The 20240-nt window shown below is 39.1% G+C and overlaps 1 protein-coding gene across 2 annotated transcripts in view; it reads right to left on the bottom strand.

The window, feature by feature from the left end:
- Window positions 1-3748: 3748 nt before the first annotated feature.
- The window catches only part of Prkg1 (protein kinase cGMP-dependent 1), a 1075213-nt gene continuing 1058721 nt past the window's right edge, over window positions 3749-20240 (bottom strand). For both annotated transcript variants that reach the window (XM_055613860.1, XM_055613859.1), the window contains exons 13-18: window positions 19418-19559; window positions 18109-18272; window positions 15168-15290; window positions 15019-15081; window positions 6945-7011; window positions 3749-4720 (exon numbers count right to left, since the gene is read on the bottom strand). In XM_055613860.1, the coding sequence (XP_055469835.1) occupies window positions 4622-4720; window positions 6945-7011; window positions 15019-15081; window positions 15168-15290; window positions 18109-18272; window positions 19418-19559 (658 nt within the window). In that variant the 3' untranslated portion in view covers window positions 3749-4621. The remainder of the gene's footprint in view (window positions 4721-6944; window positions 7012-15018; window positions 15082-15167; window positions 15291-18108; window positions 18273-19417; window positions 19560-20240) is intronic.

Below are 20240 nucleotides of genomic sequence, written 5' to 3'. Positions count from 1 at the left end.
TGAAGCTTTGTGAAAGGACCCAGAAAGCAGAGACTCGGGAAAGCGCTTTTACACATCAAATGTTTCTGGTTTGGCTCAGAATTCTTGCTTCATTCTCCACCCTGCACGGCCTGACATTATCTTAACTGAATTAAAAAAAATATGAACCATTGAATTATTTTTCTATTACGGTATTTCATGGAAGACACCTGGGTGGCAGGTGTTTTGTATACTGTTAGTGACTATGTGACATCTTACGTGCAGAATGGTAGCATGCCAATTCTATTATTTGACTCATCTGGAGTTAAAGACAAATACGTTCAAAAGTAATTATTTTTTATTTCAACTCTATAAAGTATCCAACAGGCACTCTGCAATTACAGCTGCAGGGAAAAATACAGAGCAAATCAAAGCAGGTTAAGTTATGAAAAAGTTTTTAATCTACACCAAAAGAGTGCAAGTGGCCAATGACCATTATATGAGTTTGTTGCATTCTAACAAAGGACTCTTTAATGTAGAACAAATTGTAAGAGGACAATCAAATAACCATAGCTGTAGGAATACAAAAGAACCAACCAGTTGTAAAAACATCATACATTAAAATAAACTTGATAGATGATGCGTAAAGAAACGTCCCTTCACTTAGAAAGCCGAACCTCTGGGTTGTGGCCGAGGTTCCAGAGCTCTGTCTGTTGATGCAGGGCAGAAACGGAGGAGGACTAACAACTACCAACTTTTTGCTTTCAAGGTCTCCTGAAAACTTGCTCCAGACGTAATTTGCATATACAAGAACTCAGAGAAAGCATCCTGTTTTGTTGAGGGGTGCACCAAGGTACATTTTCATCATTGGTTTCATAACGAGGTGTGGTGAGCAGTCATTTCCATTTTTGGGGGAGTGGGGGGTTGGACCATTGCTAATGGAGTCTATAAAATGAGATATGTTAGGATCTGACTGCACTACTTTTCTTTTTAATTTATCAAGTCTGCACAGCTTTAGCAAAACAGGAATACCTGTATACAGACTGATAGTATGTCATATAGTAATTTGACCTGCACATACATTTATACATTTCACAGAAATGACGCTGTATCTCATGAACAGACACACAGCTCTGGTACATTTAACAGAAATAAGATAACAACTTCATCATTTCTGTAATTCATCAATATTATATAATAAAGGCTTATAAATCGTTAGCAGAAAGAACTGTAAAACGCAGCAAGCTAAGAAAGGACAACATTTTGAGGTGTGTTTGTCTTTGTCATGCAGCATAACACCAAATTTGTTTTCTTAATAAGATGCCATGAGTTTAAGGCACTTGCACAATGCCAGATAGCCAGGTCATGTTCTAAACTATGGGACAGATGAGTGACAGTACTGTTGACATAAGTTTCAATAATACTAACAATTATAATGTTCATTCAAGTCTACTTGGACCTAAAAACATTATTTAATACAAATAAAATGAAATCATAATGCTGTGAAACACTAAAAAAAGTTATATGTACCACAAAATATCACACAAAAATATCTATTTACATAAATATTTGTTGTGGTCCTATTGTGAAAGAAAACATTGTGATAATGCAGAGATCACCTCTACTGTATAAAGTTGGTTTTAATACACTTGTGTTCAATATGGTAGCTGACGTCTTCAGGTTTGCCATCAGGTCTATGGAAATGAAGTGTGAAGGATTCAATATTTCAGATATTCTACATGTGTGGTCCACATGTATAGTCCCTAATTTTAAGGAAAAATAACCTGTGATTGTGAGGATTATAATAATAAATTTAAATACTACATGAATTTGATTCACATCCAAATAACAAAGAAGGTCATAAGTGTAAAAATAAACTATAACAAGTTTCCCAAACTCACTTTTTCTAATGTGTTCACTCTAATTAAATATTGTGATGTCCTTCTCTTGGCAGTTGGCAGTTATTCCTGTGATTTAATACACACAGTAAGCCCTATTTCCCATGCGTAAAAGTATCAACAAGAAAGTCAGTCAGCAAATCAAACAAATTGACTCTATTCTAACTTATCTAGATGGTCTTTTGTGAAAGAAAACAAAACAATAACAAAAACAAAACAAAAAAAAAATGAGGGGCCATGGAAGAATCCAGAAAGATGTGGTTTATGAAGCTGACCATGAATTATAGCCCTAGTGTCTTCATTAAGACAAGATTTAAATCCTTAAAATTCAGGGTTGAAAATCTGATAAACGTTTTCTGTTAGAAGTTCTTGGAAGATAGAGTTCACCTTTATTTCTTGTGATTGCTTTGGACATGCTAATCAATACTGTGGATGAAATGAACAAAGATGTATCATGTGATGAAAAACAGCCCGCAGTCACATTGTGCTGAAAGCAACTACACACACACACACACACACACACACACACACACACGACACACGACACACAAGTTGTCTTAGCCGAACCCCAGTTCCTAAATACATGGTCCATGATAATTCCTGGGGATTTGTGAATATTTGAAAATTAGAGAGACAGATTCCCTTCTCTACTAACAAGACAAATGTAACATCCCAGCAAGCCTTTAGCGTACCTAAACCCCACTATCTTGCAACAAAAATTATTAAACACTGATTATAATGTTGGAAATATGTTTTTAAAATCAGTTAAGAGATGTGTTTAATTTTATATATTATCTAGCCTGTGAAATCCACAGATCTCTCAGGAAATCGACTAATCTTGAGAAATTGCATATGAAGGAGAGGATTCTGATAAACAATAATAATAATAATATCGGGATCAACGTTTTAGTTGAACTTTTATCCTAGTTAAATATACTTTCAGCAGTTTTAGGCTTCAAATGTTTTCGGGGTATTATATTTTGATAGGTTCGCACATTTGAAAGTGGTTTTGACGATGAAATTTCAAACAAAACTCATGTGACTTTCTGATTAGGTGTGATGACCTAGTGGAAATATTTTTATAGGAATTTCTACCTTAAAAAAAAACTACCAGAAAAATAGCAAATTGTTCTTAACACACATTTCCAATCAGGATCACATCTTGGACGGCTGCATATTTACCTGTGTCATTAACAAGCCACCCGCCATGCCGAAAAGCCTCGGCAAGTTCGGCCACTTGAGAACAGTGCTCACAGGCCAGCAACATACTTGTTTTAGTTTGATGATCCTTTGCCTCATGTGAAAAAGACAGTTAGTTTGACCTTTTCAAATTTTGTCTTCTCCGGCCAACATGAGATTTCAAGATTGTAACACCTCTCTGCTCCATTTAGCTAAAATGCAGTTTTGAGAAATCAGTTTCCTGTTTTCCCCTCTAACCCCTCTTACTTTGACAAACATCCTCAGGAAAAGACGCTCGGCTCCTGGCTAGGTTTTGTCTTCCTCCCTGACCTCACATAAGCAAAGCTCCTTAGTACAGTAAGTCTTAATACCATTGGCTTTGTGCTTTCAGACTGTACATGTATATCTTGTTTTTGGTTCAGGTCTAAGACAAGAGACTAGTTTAAACACATTTTTAATATCCTTTCTCTCTGAGACCTGGACTGTGTTGTGATGTCTGACAGGAGTTTATTTTTAATAAAGTTAGTGAAAATGCTTGAGTCTCTGGCTAGACATGATGATTAGAATCTGTGTCGTCTGTTCAGACACTGACATTACAGATGAAAGATAGACATAGCACCTTTTCATTTTTATTTTTTGGATGGGTCTTCATTCCTCCCCACCCTACCCACCCCTTTCCCAAGGGTTTATTCTTATAAAAGGGAATAGTTTAAGCCTCAGTTTGAGGGTGTTAGGTAATAAATAAAACCAATTGGCTGCTAGTCATTTCCAGGACCATCTTTAAGCACAATATATATATATATATATATTTTTAAAAAGGTATGAAATGGTGTTGTGAATTCCTTTTTTCCCCTCCATTTTGTCACACCAATTTCTCAGTTTCCATGCACATTTTCCATCCTCCCAAAGCACACTATATGTACCTGCCATGGGAGGCTTATACAGAAGCCAAAGCAGTTGTGCTTTTTGACCAGACCAATTTTTAGAATCTATCAGAAAGGAAAGGTAACATTCAGTCTTGTCATCAGCTCGGAAAGAAACTCAGAAACTTCTAGCACGGGTTTGACATGACCTCTGTGACCCACAGATGTGTGGCCCTCTCTGTACGATATACATACTGGCTTGCTGTCACAAGCTCTACCCTCTGTTTGACGAAAGGGAATAGTATCCCGGGTTCTGTACCACAGCCATCTATCGTACCAAATATATGATTCTCTGTTCTTCTCGGTAATTCTAGCAAGATACAGACTCTTCTACTAGATTAAGTGTTTCCTACACTCTCAAAATATAATCAGAGCAAAGCAAGGTCATCGCAACAATGGAGAACATCACTTTATGGTGAAAGGCTTTGCTTCAGGACCACCATGTCAACTGCTGTTTCAGGTTCAAACGTAAAACATGTAAAGAGCACTATCGTAACCTAAGCAAGAAGTCCTAATGCCACCGTAGTTACTGGAGCAGCATCAATCAAAGGCATCATGGTGACCCCGAGCACTAATCTTCTCTCTTTCCCTCAGGTTTGCTGGCAGCTGTGTCTCAGAAAAAAAGCTGTCTTCAGCAAGGCAGAAGCAGGTAAGAGAAATACATTAGAAGTCTATGTCCCAGCCTGAGTTGTCGTCAGGTGGTGGCTCATCGCTGTCCTCAGGGAAACTGTCGAAATTGCTTGTGTCTGTGGGTGACGCAACCTGCAAGGCGACAGAATGAACAAGAGGCTTTTGGTGGTTTTGGTTGAATTGTGTCCTAGGGATTTTGTTTTCCATTTATTAAAAAGATAGTTCTTTACTTTTAAACAGGTACATAAAACAGAATCTCTATATACTGATGGGTACCTTGAGAGACGCATGCATTCAATAATATTTAGACCACAGTAAATATATATGTCTCCTGAAGCACCTTTTTTTTTTTTTGTCCTTGTGAAGACTTTGAACATCCTTTCTTCCAGCCTTTGACATGTAAAGTTCCTCATTACAATTATCTTTCATCATCCTGCTCTGGTGCCATGGTAGCTATCGGTCAATGGCACCTTCTCCACTCTTTTGGCATCCTTGTTTTCTTCAGCCTCTGGTAAGCAACAGTCTAATTTCAACCTTTGTAAGAGCAGCTTTTAGATTGCCCAGGGAGGTAAGCTGTGCACTTTTAGTTTTCTGTGCTTGAATTACTCAAGAAAGTGATCTCCAGTCACATCCACGTTGTTACAGATGACAGGATTTCAGTTAATTTTCATTTCACTTTCCTGTTGATGGAAAGGTAGTATCTTACCTTGCAAAACTACAAGTTTTCTACTTATATTGGACTAGAGTTGTGTTATTGTTTTGAGACAGGGTCTCCCTGGGTAACCTCTGCTGGCCTGGAACTCATGGAGACCAGGCAGGCCTGGAGCTCATGGAGACCCAACTGTTTCCGCCTCCGGAGTGTGGTGATTAAAGGTGCGAGTGCTGGGATTTAAAGGCGTGTGCCACCACACCTGATACTGATATCATGGCGTTTTAACATTCTTCATTCTATGACAAATTTTGGTCATGTACTATGGTGTGAATGTTTTGTTTGAAAATTTGAGTAACTCTGAGGAATTGGAAACACTCGGGGGAAATTATACTGTAGAGTGTGTAAGTAAAACAAATAATCATATAAATCTGGAAGGAATTATAAAATCCTAATACTCTAAAGAAAATTACAAGGGGCTCTGAAAATTTGAGTGACAATAGAAAAAAAATCTTGTTGCCAAAATATTACTTTAACTTAAAAATTGTTGTTCAGTAAAGAAGATAGCCCACACCAAGGCCCAAAAAGGGTTTTATGTTCTGAAACTAACAATCTGGCCAACATGACTGCTGCCTAAGGGAGGAGAATGGAATGGGACAAAGCCAAAGAAGGAGGCAGAGCCAGAGCACAGGTCCTGGCATGCCATATTATGAATATTATATATTGATTTTAAAAAAGTATAATGAAAGTATTCTAAAAATTTGTGTTTATTCTAAGTACAAAGGAAGTTTAGAGATTTGTTCTAAACTTCAGCACAATCCTTACGTATTTGCTGCTTAAGTCTGATATGCAGGGATCATCCAAAACCCTCATAACCATCTCTGCTCAATTTAAGTGAGAAAAATTTACCTCAAATATTTGGGCCTCCTAAAAACAAAACCCCATGAATGTAATTGGGATCTATGATGTAAGCTGTGGGTGTAGGGTTTTTATTTTGTTTCCTGAATAATAATAATAATAATAAAAAAGAAGTCAGCAGAGAAATAAATCTTAGAAGAAAGGAAAATGTTTTTATAGACAAAGAATCTTGAATTAATCCGGGAGAGCTGAAGCGTGTAGACGAAAAAGCAAAAGCAGGGAGGGACTGCTAAGTACAGCCTCATTAAACAGGGGCATTCAGGTGAAGGAAACAGCTCCATTAGCTGGACTCTGTGTTAGGTTGATACTGCATACGCAGTCCACGTGGTGAAATGGCTATCTGAGGCATACCTCCTGACCCCCAGGCAAACTGCGTTCGGAAGAGAGAACCACCTTACAGGTCTTTATAGAAGGAGGAAAGAACACAAAGCTTTGAAGTCATGCAGGGTAGGTGTGGGCGTGTAAGTGAAACACTACAAAAATGGTTGCCATCAATTCTCCATACTCTTCTAGCATGGACACGCATTTTTAACATAGATAATAATGAAAGGTGACGGTAGTCAAGAAAAAGCGAGAAGAATTTAAAAAAGATAAAGGGTGGATCCCACATATAATAAGCCATCTGTAGATCTGTCGGCATTATGTTTGGATTTTAGGCTGTGCCATTATTTTAATATGATGTTTCACATTTTCTTGTGACATGATCACAAAACTCTAAAGTAACAAATCTTTGTGGACTGAAAAATACCATCAAGTGCACACCATTCATAAGCTGAAAAGTCTACTTACGCTTGGAATTATGGGAGGTGTCAAGGTGCCTTTTCGTAAACCTTCCCAATTAAAGCCTTCAAACCACCTAAGGAGCAAAAATAAAGAAAATTAAGACACGGCAGCTCAGCTACATAGTCTCACCCCAATGTGTTTGCTATAGACGGTAGAAGAGCAGTCGGGCAAATGTTTTCACATGACAGAAATTATTCCCACTTGACTGTGATCTTGTTTTTCTACCTAGAAGAGTCTCATGTAGTCTAAGCAGATGACCTCAAACTTACTATGTAGGTGATGATGGCTTTGAACTAGTGATCCTCCAGTTCCCAAGTGTTGGCATTACAGATCTGTGCTACCACACATCTGGCTCAGAATGTTTTCAAATAGCTTAGTTTATAAAAATGTAAAGACATATTAAAATATGTAAGACATTTTTATTTGTTAAATATTTTAAAATAATTGTACCTAAAATTTTTACATGTGAGTTAAAGTTAAAATTTACACTTAAAGTGTAGTTATCAAATTCACACACCACTTTAACTTTATTGTAATTTCAATTTTGTCTCTATGTCTAAGTTCTTGCACTATTATAATTTAATACATGTTCATAATATGCTTAGCTCTGCGCATTACAAATACTTTCTATCTTTGCCAGGGAGTCAACAAGACTCCCTGGGGTTGGAAGATCAGAGACCAGTTCCGTTCTGTCCCCTGTAGCAGCCTGACGTGGTCTTTCAGAGACCTCTACTCAGGTGGCAACGGGATTCTTGATCTTACTGAAGAAAATCATCTCCGATGAGCCAGTACAAGGATGCAGTAGAATTTGTTAGGAAAGGATTGTAACATAGATTTCAGCACGGGGGTTACTAGAGAGAGAAACCCTTGCAAAGAATTAAGACTCAGGCAGGTGTGCCTATGAGCATCTCAAGAGCTGGCATGCTGTGCTTTTAACAATAGCCGTCCATGCGATTTTTGTGGCTCAAATTGCACCTCAAGAGGACATGCTCAGTTCTGATATGACTTGATGAGCTGGGGTGGATGGGAAGGGGGTCTCCCCTTTGCTGAGGGATAGGGAAGGAGGAAGGGAGAGCACGAGGAAGTGTGGGACTGGGAGGTGAGAAAGGATGAGGCTAAGATCAGGGTGCAAATGAATGAAAATTAAAAATTTAGCTAAGAAATGTCCTCTTATCCCCTCTTGCCCCTCTTTTTGGTAAATCGGAGAACAGGGTTGCTCCATGAGTGCCTTGTTTTGCAATATGGTAAGGCAAATGGTGCTAACTTGCAGAAGTGACACAGGGGATTTGGACACATCTTTTCTTATCAGTGAGGTTCCTGGAAAACTCAAGGCTTGAAGAAGAGGAAGGAGAAAAAGCATATAAAAGAGGGCTTTTGCGTGTGACTAACTACTATTTTAACATTCCTACTTCCAATATCTCTCAAAGGAATTTTGTTCCTACACAGATGACCTTCTCAGCAAGGGTCTTTGGCCTGTCTTTATGTATATAGTTTTATCTGTATATTGTTTGTAGGATACCAAGTCAGCTTATAAGACAATTGAACACTAATATAAATTGGTCCAAGCTCCTTTTAGTTCACAGTATAATGGGAATTTTAAGTCAAAAAGCCCCCCAGCTCCACAATAGCCCCAACAAACAAATCTTGGTCATTTGTTCCAGTTAGGACAGTTGAAGAGACAGTAATGGCAAAGGTTAGAGAGAGAGGTTTGATCTATGCAGTTGTGTTGTGGAAAATAGAGGGACCTAATGGCCCAGGTTCTTTACACTTAAGTAAAACATACTGAGAAGAGAACAGGAAGTATAACTAGGTGGTCTTGGTAAAGATGTTATCTGGTTGATCACTCAATTCTAGGTTCACAAAGGTCCCTACTGCTTGAATTGTGGGTGGCTCATAGGGGAGGATTACTCTTTCTCTGGGGCACAGGCTGCCTTCCTGGGTAATGGCCTTCATCTTGAGAGTCATTTTGCTTAGATGATGTTCCTGGACTACAAAGATTGAAAACAACGACTTAATTCTGTACTTCCTTGAGTGATTAATATGCTTACCGGCGGACATAAGCACGTGACTCAGAAGAAAAGAGGCAGACATGACAACGGAGGAGGCAGAGAGAGATTTTAACCTCGCTGTCGGTTCCCTTTGTAGGCCTACTACAGAAGTTCATGAGTTTTAACAGCTCTTTCTAGGTGCCTGATATTATAGGACTTAAAACCCCAAATAAGCTGTTGATGGAAAAGGAAAGCTAAAATGTTTTGTCTGTGTTTCAGATACCTTCTTGGGGATTCATTGGAATACAGTTATTTTCACAAGGAAAGAAATATTTTCTAGACCCCTTGCCCCAGCCCACCTATCCCTAACCCTTACCCACTCTGAAGCCTCAAACCATGTGGGATCCAACCCAGGTCCCCCAGGTTCATCCTACCCACCCGCCTGCCTGTTGCCACCCTACCCAATGCATCGCCCAGCACCACAGAAAGTCCTTCCTGGAATGCAAGTCAGGCTCCTTATATCCACTCTGTTCCTCACTCATCCTGGACCCAAGAAGCTGACAGGGAACTCCACAAAGTCCCCATGATGCCTTCAACCCGCCTATCAGCCAGTCTGACTACTGAGCAACTACCTCACAACATGCAGTCTGACCCAGGACTCCAAGAAGCTCTCTGGATCCATTCTGATAGCCGTGAGCCTATTACTCTCTTCACTATGTTGTTCTCAAAGAACATAGACTATCTCCTAGAAGTCCAGGAAGTTCCCTCGGACTCATTCTGTCCCCATGTCTATTGATTGGCCCCTTTATCTACTGCTCTGCACAGGAGCAATGTGGAGTACAACCAGGAACTACAGGAAGGTCCCGAGACCCCTTACCCCACCTACCTGCCTGTGAGCAACACTGTCCACCCTAGTAGCCACAACCCTCCGCAGCCCTGTCCCATCCACACAGCGAGGAGTCTGACCTGGAACTTCAGTTAGGACTCTAGACCCGTTCTACTCTGCCAACTCTGTCAGTGCCTCTGCCCTCCTCCCCAACGCTGCCCCCGTGACCCCCTGGTACCACAGAGTCCAACATGGGACTCCTAGGAGGAACTCTATACTCATTCAGCCTGGATGGCTATCAGCTGTCCCACCGATGGTGTTACCCAGTACAAGTCTGATCTGGAACACCGTGGAGGCTCCTCAGATCCTCTGTGTCCACTGAACTGTCACCCACCCTACCTGCCACATCATCTTGGAGATAATTTAGAACTTCACACAGGATCTCCAGAGCCATCCCATCCACCTGCCTGCCTATCAGTCATCCTGCCCAGTTTCCTGAGTGGAATCTGACCTGAACACCAGGACCCCTTCCGCCTGCTTAACCTTGAACCACACCGATCTGTGAGGGGCTAATAGGTAGGCCTCCTCTTACCTCATCCTTTCCTATCATCCACTGCACCACATGGAATATAACCCACAACTCCCGGTAGGTTCCCCTAGACCCAGTCTGCCTATGTGCCTGCCTAGCAGTCACTTTATCCACCCCTCTGTCCTGGTGTCATATGGAATCCAATCAGGAATTTCTGGTTTGTGTCTCAAACCTATTCCACCCCCTCACCTGCCCACCAGCCACCATACCCACTGCGTCCAGCCTGACTTTGTGCTCCGTCCAATGGGTCCCACAGAACACACCTCGCCCATGTGCACACCAGCTATGCTCCCCACCACGCTGCTACCACACAGTGTGTAGTTGGACCTGACCTCCAGGGAGGTCACCTAGACTCATGTCGCCCAAAGACCTGATACTGCCCTCCCACCCTGTTCATCACCTTCCCTGGTGCAGTATGGGGTTTGACCTGTGACCCCTGCTCTTCCAACCTGAATAACACCTGCAGAACCAGAGGAGGGCTCCACAGCAGAGGACCGGCAGAGAGATTCTGCTAAGTCTACGGAAAGTTTGCTCACAGACTCAGAAGTTGTTCTCCCTTGCTGAGCTGCGACTACTGAAACCCCATTCACACATCAACACAGAGGGGCCCCAAGACTAAACCATTGAGCTGGCTCATAACCACGAAAGTTGGGATAACAGCAAACCGAGATCCCAGTAACACTCAACAAAGGTGAGATGAGATAGCCATACACCCAAAATGGCCAACTACATAACTCCATATGCCCAGGTCCTACTTGAAACATGCACAAGCGCACACACACACAGGGACAAAACATTCAGAAAATCTGACACACATAAATTATAGGTTAAAGGCACAAAAGAGATTTTCAATAAAATTGTAGAAGAAAATCCCCAAATCTAAGGGGAAGAGATGCCCATTATTAAAGTATGGGAGGCACAAAGAGCAGCAGATAGGAAGGACCAGAAACACATCACATGATCAAAGAAGGACCAGAAACACATCACATGATCAAAGCAGTAAATGATTTGATTAACAGGACAAGTGAAAGTATCAGACAGGAAGACCAAGTCATTTCTAAAGGCAGGCCCAGTGGAAGCCAGAAGGACCTGGAATGATGTTCTACAAGTACTAAAAGACCACAGATAGAAGCCCAAGCTCTTCCTACCCTCCTAAGGAAATGATGGGCTTTTAGCTCCTATGATGGCTGCCCAAAGCTTCCAGGTAGAAGTCCCATGCAGAAGCCTGCAGTAAACACTTAAGTGTCCTAGAAAAGTCTTGACAGGTGAAAATTTCAATTTTCCTTTAAGTACTGGAGCTTTGTTCTTTGCCTTTGTCAGCAACTTAGTATCACTTGCTAAGTACACTTGAGTGTGACTGAGAAGGATGACCCTAAGTGCCAGCCCTGGAAATATCCCTTTTAGCAAAGCCTTATGTGCAGCAGAATAAGATGTCCCTTAGAAGCTTGGGGACATCTGCTGATAAATTTTACAGCTGGGCTCTGTAGTGTGTGAAAAGCTAAGGCATTCACAGCCTGTAGGATCTGTGGCAATACTAGCAGATGATAAACAGAAATAGCTCTAATCCACATGTCTCAGCACCAAAGCAGAGAAGGCAGAGGCCACACAGACTGACTGAAAATGACGGGTGGACTCAAGGCAACATCAAATGCTTATTTCCAACAGATGACCAGAAAATTATCCAGAAACATTACAGCTCATGCCCCATGGGAAGAAAGGCATTAACTGTTCTAGTCATGTCTGTCTTTGGGGTTAAAGGATAATAAACTCTATAATCTAGATAGTCACAATGTCCCGTCCACTTTGTCTCTGTAATTACCCAGGAGGCAGAACTAAGCACCTTTCCTTAACTCATTACAAAGGGTCGTCCCATTCTGAGAAGGAGATTGACAATGAGGTCTTACCCAAATGCTTCCCTGTCAAGAAGTAAAGTATCTCCCACGTGTGCTGACAGTCTCAAATGTTATATTGTATAATAAAACTGTCCCTCCTGAGACTCCCAGCCTCAATGATATCCTGATAACAGGGCACTCAAACCTGTAAATTCTGAAAAGCTTTAAGGATTCTCTTCAAACAAGAAATAAGGAAATAAGACATCTTAATATCGTAGTTTTCTATATGCAAAGATAAATTCCAGTAACACATTTACATGTTTGGTTTTGTATCATTTTTTAAGACTCAGCGGTCACATCATCCTCACTCAGTTTTCTTTTTAGTTTATTCTACCACTAGATTCTTTATTGGAATCGTTCTTTTATGTTTTGTCACGTTCTCGATATATAACTATCAGTTGATTTTATGCAAACTCCAGGGCTCTTACTTTGAAATTTAAAAGGAATCCATGAGGAGTTGGATATGATCACATTTCATTGTGTATATATACAAAGTTCTTATGGTTGTATCCTATCGGACTGCCATGGTTTAAAACTATACCTCAGCAACAACAGAAATAAAAAGCTACATACTCATGGAAACTAAACAACTCTCTACTCAATGACAGATGGATCAGGGAAGACATAAAGAAATTAGAGACTGCCTAAAATTCAATGAAAATGAAGGCACAACTTACCCAAACTTGACAGAATGAAAGCAGCACTAAGAGAAAAGTTCATAGCACTAAGTGCTTACAGAAAGATGTTTGAGACATCTCGTACAAGATATCTCAAGAGTAAAGGGGCACTAGTGTTTTTCTTGCTAATATTAAGTATAACAATTTTATACTTTCTTTTTTACATGGTTTGATGTCCCAAGTAATCACCCTTTATCTAATCCTTAGATATCACAGAGGTTGAGACTTTAGCTAGCTGGATGCATCCCAAATCAGCAACAAAGGAGTTTTAGAATATAGACCTTTGGATGAATACTTTACATCATTAAGATGAGGGATCAAAGTCTCAGAGGGAGAAACTGAGGCAAGATAGAAAAAGAATATTAAGAAGGCATGAGAAGTAATGTCTCACTCTGGAGTCTGGTCAAAATCTAATAAATGAGAGTCAAGAATCCTATCCCAATTAACCATTTGCTGTCCTTTTTATACAGTTGTTAAAACTGCAACGGATCTGCTTAAGGTTTAAGTGTACATGGTCTTTTCTTCTTTCCCAGCTGTAAACCTACAATTATCTAGGACTCACTAGAAAGAACATGTGTAGCAAAAGATGTCCTAAACTCTTGTGCAACCCTGGCAATTCATGGTTTTAGCAGACATCTATCTGAACCAAGGTATCCCCTTTTCAAAGATAAGTTTCTCAGAAATTCTTGAAGCTATAACCTGACAGCCACCAAAGTAGAATACATGACTACTGTCAAGACACCCAAGTGTCTCGAGGAGCCCACACCAGACATGAGTGTGCATTGTTCTTTCTGAGTGCTCTCAGATGCTTACATTAAAAATCTCCTTCTAGAAAACAGGAAACAACCTTGAAACCTGCCACAGAGGGCCTCTGAAAGCTTCTGCAGTATAGACTGTCAAAGCAGATGCTGAGCCTGATGGCCAACTGATGGGCAGAGTGAATGGAATTTTATGTAAGAAGTGGGAAATAGTAAGAGCTGGAGGGAACGGGAACTCCACAAGCAGAGCAACAGAACAAGATAATTTGAACACAGGGAACTTCCCAGAGACTCATACTCCAACCAAGGACTATTTGTGGAGATGACCTGGAACCCCTGCACAGGTGTAGCCCATGGCAGTTCAGTGTCCAAGTGGGTTCCATAGTAATGGGAAGAGGGACTGCCTCTGACATAATCTGATTGGCCTGCTCATTGATCACTTCCCCCTGAGGGGGGAGCAGCCTTACCAGGCCACAGTAGAGGACAATGCAGCCACTTTTGATGAGAACTGATAGACTAAGATCAGAAAGAAGGAGAGGAGGACCTCCCCTATCAGTGGACTTGGGGAGTGGCATGCAGAAAGGGGAGGGAGGGTGGGATCGGCAGGGGAGGAGGGAGGGGCTTATGGGGGGATACAAAATGAATAAAGTGTAATTAATAAAAAATAAATAAAAGATTTAAAAAAAAATCTCCTTCTAACTTCAACTCTGCTTCATCTTCACCTGACCTGAAATGCAGGGCTCTCCTCAGCAAGGTCAAGAACTCCCATTTTCATCTGAGTAGAGATAATCTAAAGAAAAGGTCCAGCTACTATAAATGGGATATGCAGCTGTGTCCCTAGCTCCTGCATCTCACTGCCACTGAAAATTAGAAATCTCTCTTTCTGTCTCTCTCTCTCTCTCCATACACTCACACATATGATTTAGTGAGCAATTTTGTTTCACTATCTATGTATCAAAGAATAAAGTCTCAAAATTTTCTCTTTCTTTCTTTCTTTCTTTCCTTCCTTCCTTTCTTCCTTCCTTCCTTCCTTCCTTCCTTCCTTCCTTCCTTCCTTCCTTCCTTCCTTCCTTCCTTCCTTCCTTCCTTCTTTCTTTCTTTTTCTTTCTTTCTTTCTTTCTTTCTTTCTGCCAAATGGTAAAACATATAAATACTGGTTAGTATCAATTGATTGATAGTCAGTGAATTGGTGGATATTAATGAGCAGATTTCCAGATACACATAGAAAGGTTTTTGAAAACATAACCCTCTCTTTGAATGTTCTAACCAGTGGCTAAAAGCTTCCACCATGGGGAAACGCATCATGCTTTCCGGAATCTGAAATCTAAAGTTATACAAAAACCCACTTACTTGTGTTTTTGAATGTCTTTCACACCGTTTTTCAAATTTCCTAACCTTTCTGATGGGTTGTCCCTAAAAAGGAAACAATCATCATGTGAACAAAAGTCGAATATTTACACATTATGACCCTTTAAAGATGATGCGCTTCAAACACTTACCTGCATAGTTTTTTAATTAAATTAGCAGCATTTTTTGCAATCTTCTTTGGAAATTCTATCATGTCAATCCCCCGCAGTATGATGTTATAGGTTTTCATAGGATCTGGGCCTGAGAAAGGTGGGCTGTCAGGTAGGAAGGTAAAAGAGATAGTGTTTTTAGTCTCTGAATAAGAATCAGAATGTTGTTACAGCCACGCTCATGACGTCAGCTTTTTGGCCTGGAATTGCATTAGCTATGACAATGAAGCTAACCAAACACCCAGCAAGCCTTCCCAGGCCACCGTTTAGCAAAGCCATTGATGGATGCAGCTTGTGCAATGGTCTCTCCATCCTTTGACCCTCTCTCACCCTTGTGCTTGGTCATTGTGCAGTCTCCTGAATATTCCTGCCTTTTCCACACTGCTCACTGGTGGCACGTGGGTGACTATCATACAGTTGACAAATTCTTCAGAAATTACTCTTGAAATACAGTCTATACATCTCTGGGGAATAAATCTTATCAATTATATTATTTTAGACCCCTGTGTTTGTATTCTTCACTCTTAGGCTACGATAGTATTTCCTTGATATTGTGTGTGTGTATGTGTTTATTTACTTTAGTACATTATTAGTAATTGCAACTTTAACTGCCATTCAAATGCACAAATACAATTTTGTTTAATCTCCTAATGTTTGAGCATCTTTATGTGTTGCCAGGATGGCACGTTCTTTTTACTCTTTTAAGTTAATTTGCCAGTTTTGATCTTGCTTCAAAATGAAAAATAAAATCCTTAGAGTCTTTTTGTGATTAACTTTCTAATTCATGCTTTTTATATTCATGTTTATTTTAGACAACTACATAATTTAGTAGAGATGCCTTTTGTATATTTTAATGATGATATGTGCTTAGTCTTTGCTAAAATATTCATAACCCTATAAATTATTATTTAGTACAAAATAAGCTATATAATGCCCCCCAAATTAATAACCAACATTTGATGAACATGATTTCATGAAATTATTTGTATACATGAGCACAGACAGTATTACAGTGTATATGCTTTTTCTTTTCATGAAGACAATATATTGTTTTTATTGAGGCTGATAATTCTGACATGATAGTAAACTTTTGAAAGATATAATTAAACAGCACAAAGCCCATTCTGTATAATAATCTTTCATTTAAAAGGACTATATTTTAGTTAGCTTTAGATGTTTTCTGATTTGAAAAAGAATCTAGTAAAATTTATGCTGGATGTATGGTCACATTATATCACCCTTTAAAATGTCCTCCATTAGAACACTTGTCTGCCTTTAAATTAATTTAAAATTGAACTGATTTTTAAGTCAGTTTAAGAGTTCTTTTAGGGCTGGGTGGTGGCTGTGCATGCCTTTAATCCCAGCCTTTGGGTGGCAGAGGCAGGTAGATCTCTGAGAGTTTGAGGCCAGCCTAGTCTACAGAGTAAGTTCCAGGACAGTCAGGGATATACACAGAGAAACCCTGTCTTGAAAAAAAAAAAAAAAAAAGAGTTCTACTATGAAAGTCCTTTTCATTAAATGTTAAATTTAATTTTAACATTGAAAATAATTTTTTTATACAATGCATTCCAACTACAGTTTCCTCTTTCTCTGCTCTTTCTAGTTCCCCCTTATCTTCCCTCTCCCCAAATCCACTCCCGGTCTGTTCTTTTCTGAAAAGTATATGCTTTTTAAAATGCAGATATATGTTCAAGTTAATTTTGTTTCAAGCAGGAGTAACACTGAAAGAAATGCTGAGCTTTGGATATTTTAAACAATAATATCAATTCCCTAAAATATTGTTCTAAAACAAAAAATGCTAGAACTTTGGTTCTTCAATTATGAAAATATTTGAGATTATTGATTTGGAATGATGAAAAAGAAATATATCTATAACTATTCCAGCCCCTTCTTTCCATGTCAGTTTTTAATGACATTGGTATTAAAATGGTTAAGGAATATAATATTTCCATTCTCTTCAATGACATTTATATTATTTAATCTAAATTCTAATTATTTAAAGTAAAACAGCACCAATCCACTTGCCAGTTTCTTTGTTGATGAGACTTTCATGAGATTCACCCTTTTGTTGACAATTAGTGTTTGTGAGAAAGGCCTATTCTGATGTTTGGCCAACACCACGCCTCATGCTTTGTGCCTTTGATATCAGTAGAATTATTTCTTAACACTGAGCTTGGAAAATTTGCATCAGATTCATCATGGCGATGTTATTTTGAACTTCCTGTCACTGGTAATACTTAATAGTGAGACTTTTGAATCATATTTTAATTTTATTTTTTAATTTTTTTGAGGAAAGCCATGCTTAAAATGTCTTTTCCTTCTCTCTCTACATCTACATTATACTCTTCCTGCAAGGTCTAACAGAAGCCTTATTCTGTTATGATGACCCTGTGTCACCACATATCATGGTGGTCCATTAGTTTTTCTTTCAGTATTATTTCTTGGGGAACTTATAATGTGTCTTATGTCCTGTGCTATTCCTGATGACTGTTGATTATAACATCATAGAAATGATGACCAAATAGCTCACATTTCATTTAGATACAAAAATCTGCTAGTAAGTCTTCTTGCTTCTAAGGAAATTTTACCCTAGAACTTTTTATGTGATTATCATTTCCTATACTGTATTGTTAGCTAAATGACCAGTCTAACAAATCCCAAGAAAATTTGATCTCTCTGTGTTACACACACAAATATGAAGATAGTGACGGCAATGTTGAAGTTGGTATCGAGTTAGTTGCTCTCTTGTGTCCTACTTTGCTGCTTGCTTTCTGTATCTGTGACTATTTGCATACATAAGTGAAGTTGAGTTCCATGGTGTAGTGAGATGTACTTTAAGATCATCTAATCAGAGTGCCAAAGGCAGGAGTACACAGCTGCCTAAGGTCTATTGTTATTCGCAGTTCCTTGTAAATGTCCATACCTGCCAGTCAGAAGCTCATACATTAGAATTCCTAGTGACCAGTAGTCAGCTGAAATGTCATGGCCTTTGTTCAGGATGATCTCCGGGGCCACATATTCTGGAGTCCCACAAAATGTCCATGTTTTCTTTCCAAATCCTATTTTCTTTGCAAAGCCAAAGTCAACCTTAGGAAGAGAGAAAGCAAGACACCTAAGCTATTTATGATCAAGTTGTGGAGTCATATGTATCTAGCTGAGCATACCGATGATGCCACTAAAGAAATAAGTCACTACAGCCCTGTATTCAGACACAGATGCTCAAATTCAGTTCTGATGAAAACAGTGAAACCTGAAAATGGATACAATTGAAATCACTAAAAGAAAAAGCTGTTTCAAGAAACACTTTTTCATTTTTCCTACTTTTTAAAATTTTTTTAATTTAATTTTAATTTTTTTATTTTGCTGATAGTGGTTGTGACATAAAGAATTTTTCTTTTAAAAAGTCAGAGGTCCAGGTGGGTCATCACAAAGTTTTCCCAGAGTGTGCATGCTTTCTTTTGGATGTATAATATTGACACCACTAGTACTGGATACATGAGAAGAAGGTTTACTTTTGAAGGAATTGAATGACACAGTGCAGAGAGCCACATCCACTCTTGGGAAACAAGGAGATCAAAACAAATGTCTCTCCTTTTAGGGGAACTTTTTGGAGAAGCTGCAAATACAGAATGCCTCCTTTTTTTTTAATGACTTGATTTAGACACAAATAGTTTCCTGCCATTGATTTGGATATATCTAAAATCCATGCTTGGGTTATAATTCTAAAAGTTTATAGTAGAATCGGGCACCAACAGATACAGAGCTCACAGAAGTTGGACGTTTTTAAAATTAAAGAACTTCTCTTATACAGTAGCTCTTTAGAACTCTTAGCCAGTTGTTGGTGTTATTGCTGTTAACATAACCTAGAAAACGCTAACTCGGGGCTCATTTCTTGTAAGTATTATTCTTTAATGTCAAATACTAAAATGTTCGTGGTCTGGTAGAGCGCTACATTTCTACAGCATTTGAACAGCTGAAAGCTGGCTGGAAACAGAGTGCTATGTACAATTGCTTTCAGGTCTGTGACTATGACAAGGCCATTTCTAATACCCGTTAGAACACATGCTTTGCGCAGGTATTAGTAATCCAAACCTAGCCAACTTAATTTCCCATAACACTTTACAGAATTTGAAATGCATTTTAATTTTAATTAAAAAACCACGACGCTAACACCACTTTCAAGAGTTTACAACATTGAAATGGAGTGCAATTCGTGGGCAAAGCACACTGACCAGTTTGGCGTAACCTCTGTGATCTAGGATGAGATTTTCTGGTTTGAGGTCCCGGTAAATGATTCCTTTGGAATGCAGATAGGCAAACGCCTCTACTACACATGCTGTGTAAAATCTGGTTGTCGAATCTTCAAATGACCCCCTGGAAGTGAAAGATAGAATGAACAGTGTATGAGAAATTAATTCTCTAGAAAGGCTGATCGATTCATGTGTATGTGAGTTCATTATATTTCTGCATCAAAGTTGGCTCAGAGACTAAGAGGCTCCATATTACATGATTCCCATTCCATTAGGTTTTTTTTTCTTAAAGCATCTGAGGATGAAGCCAAATAATTATTTGCCATTTTGCCTGGGATAGTTAAATTCAGCTTCCTGGAAGGTTCAAGAAGGGATCAGTAACATACTAAGTTTCTTGGATTTTGTGGCTTCCTCTCAACAGCCTGCTGCTATGTAAAAAATGCACGAAGTCACAGCAGTGGGCAGGGAAAGGAGTCCTATATTAGCACTCGCTTGCCTTCAGCTTGCTTTTCAAATGAGAGGTTATTTTGATTAATTAATTAATTGTTCTTTTCTTACTTGGGATCAAACCAAGTTCTTCACATATACTAGACATATCCTGCACCAAGGAACAAAGATTATTCACCTTCAATAATAAACATGCATATATATATATATATATATATATATATATATATATATATATATATATATAACTTATATAATGCACTGTTCATGGTAACTTTCAGCAAATTTATATCTTGAACTTTCTAAAGGGTATAGATGTGGTTCTTGTGGCTATGAAAATGAAAGAGGCCAGCATTTA

Source organism: Psammomys obesus, unplaced genomic scaffold, assembly GCF_907164565.1.
Source record: "Psammomys obesus unplaced genomic scaffold, mPsaObe1.curated_primary_1811, whole genome shotgun sequence".
Taxonomy (NCBI): domain Eukaryota; kingdom Metazoa; phylum Chordata; class Mammalia; order Rodentia; family Muridae; genus Psammomys; species Psammomys obesus.
This window is presented reverse-complemented; position numbering and strand designations above follow the sequence as displayed.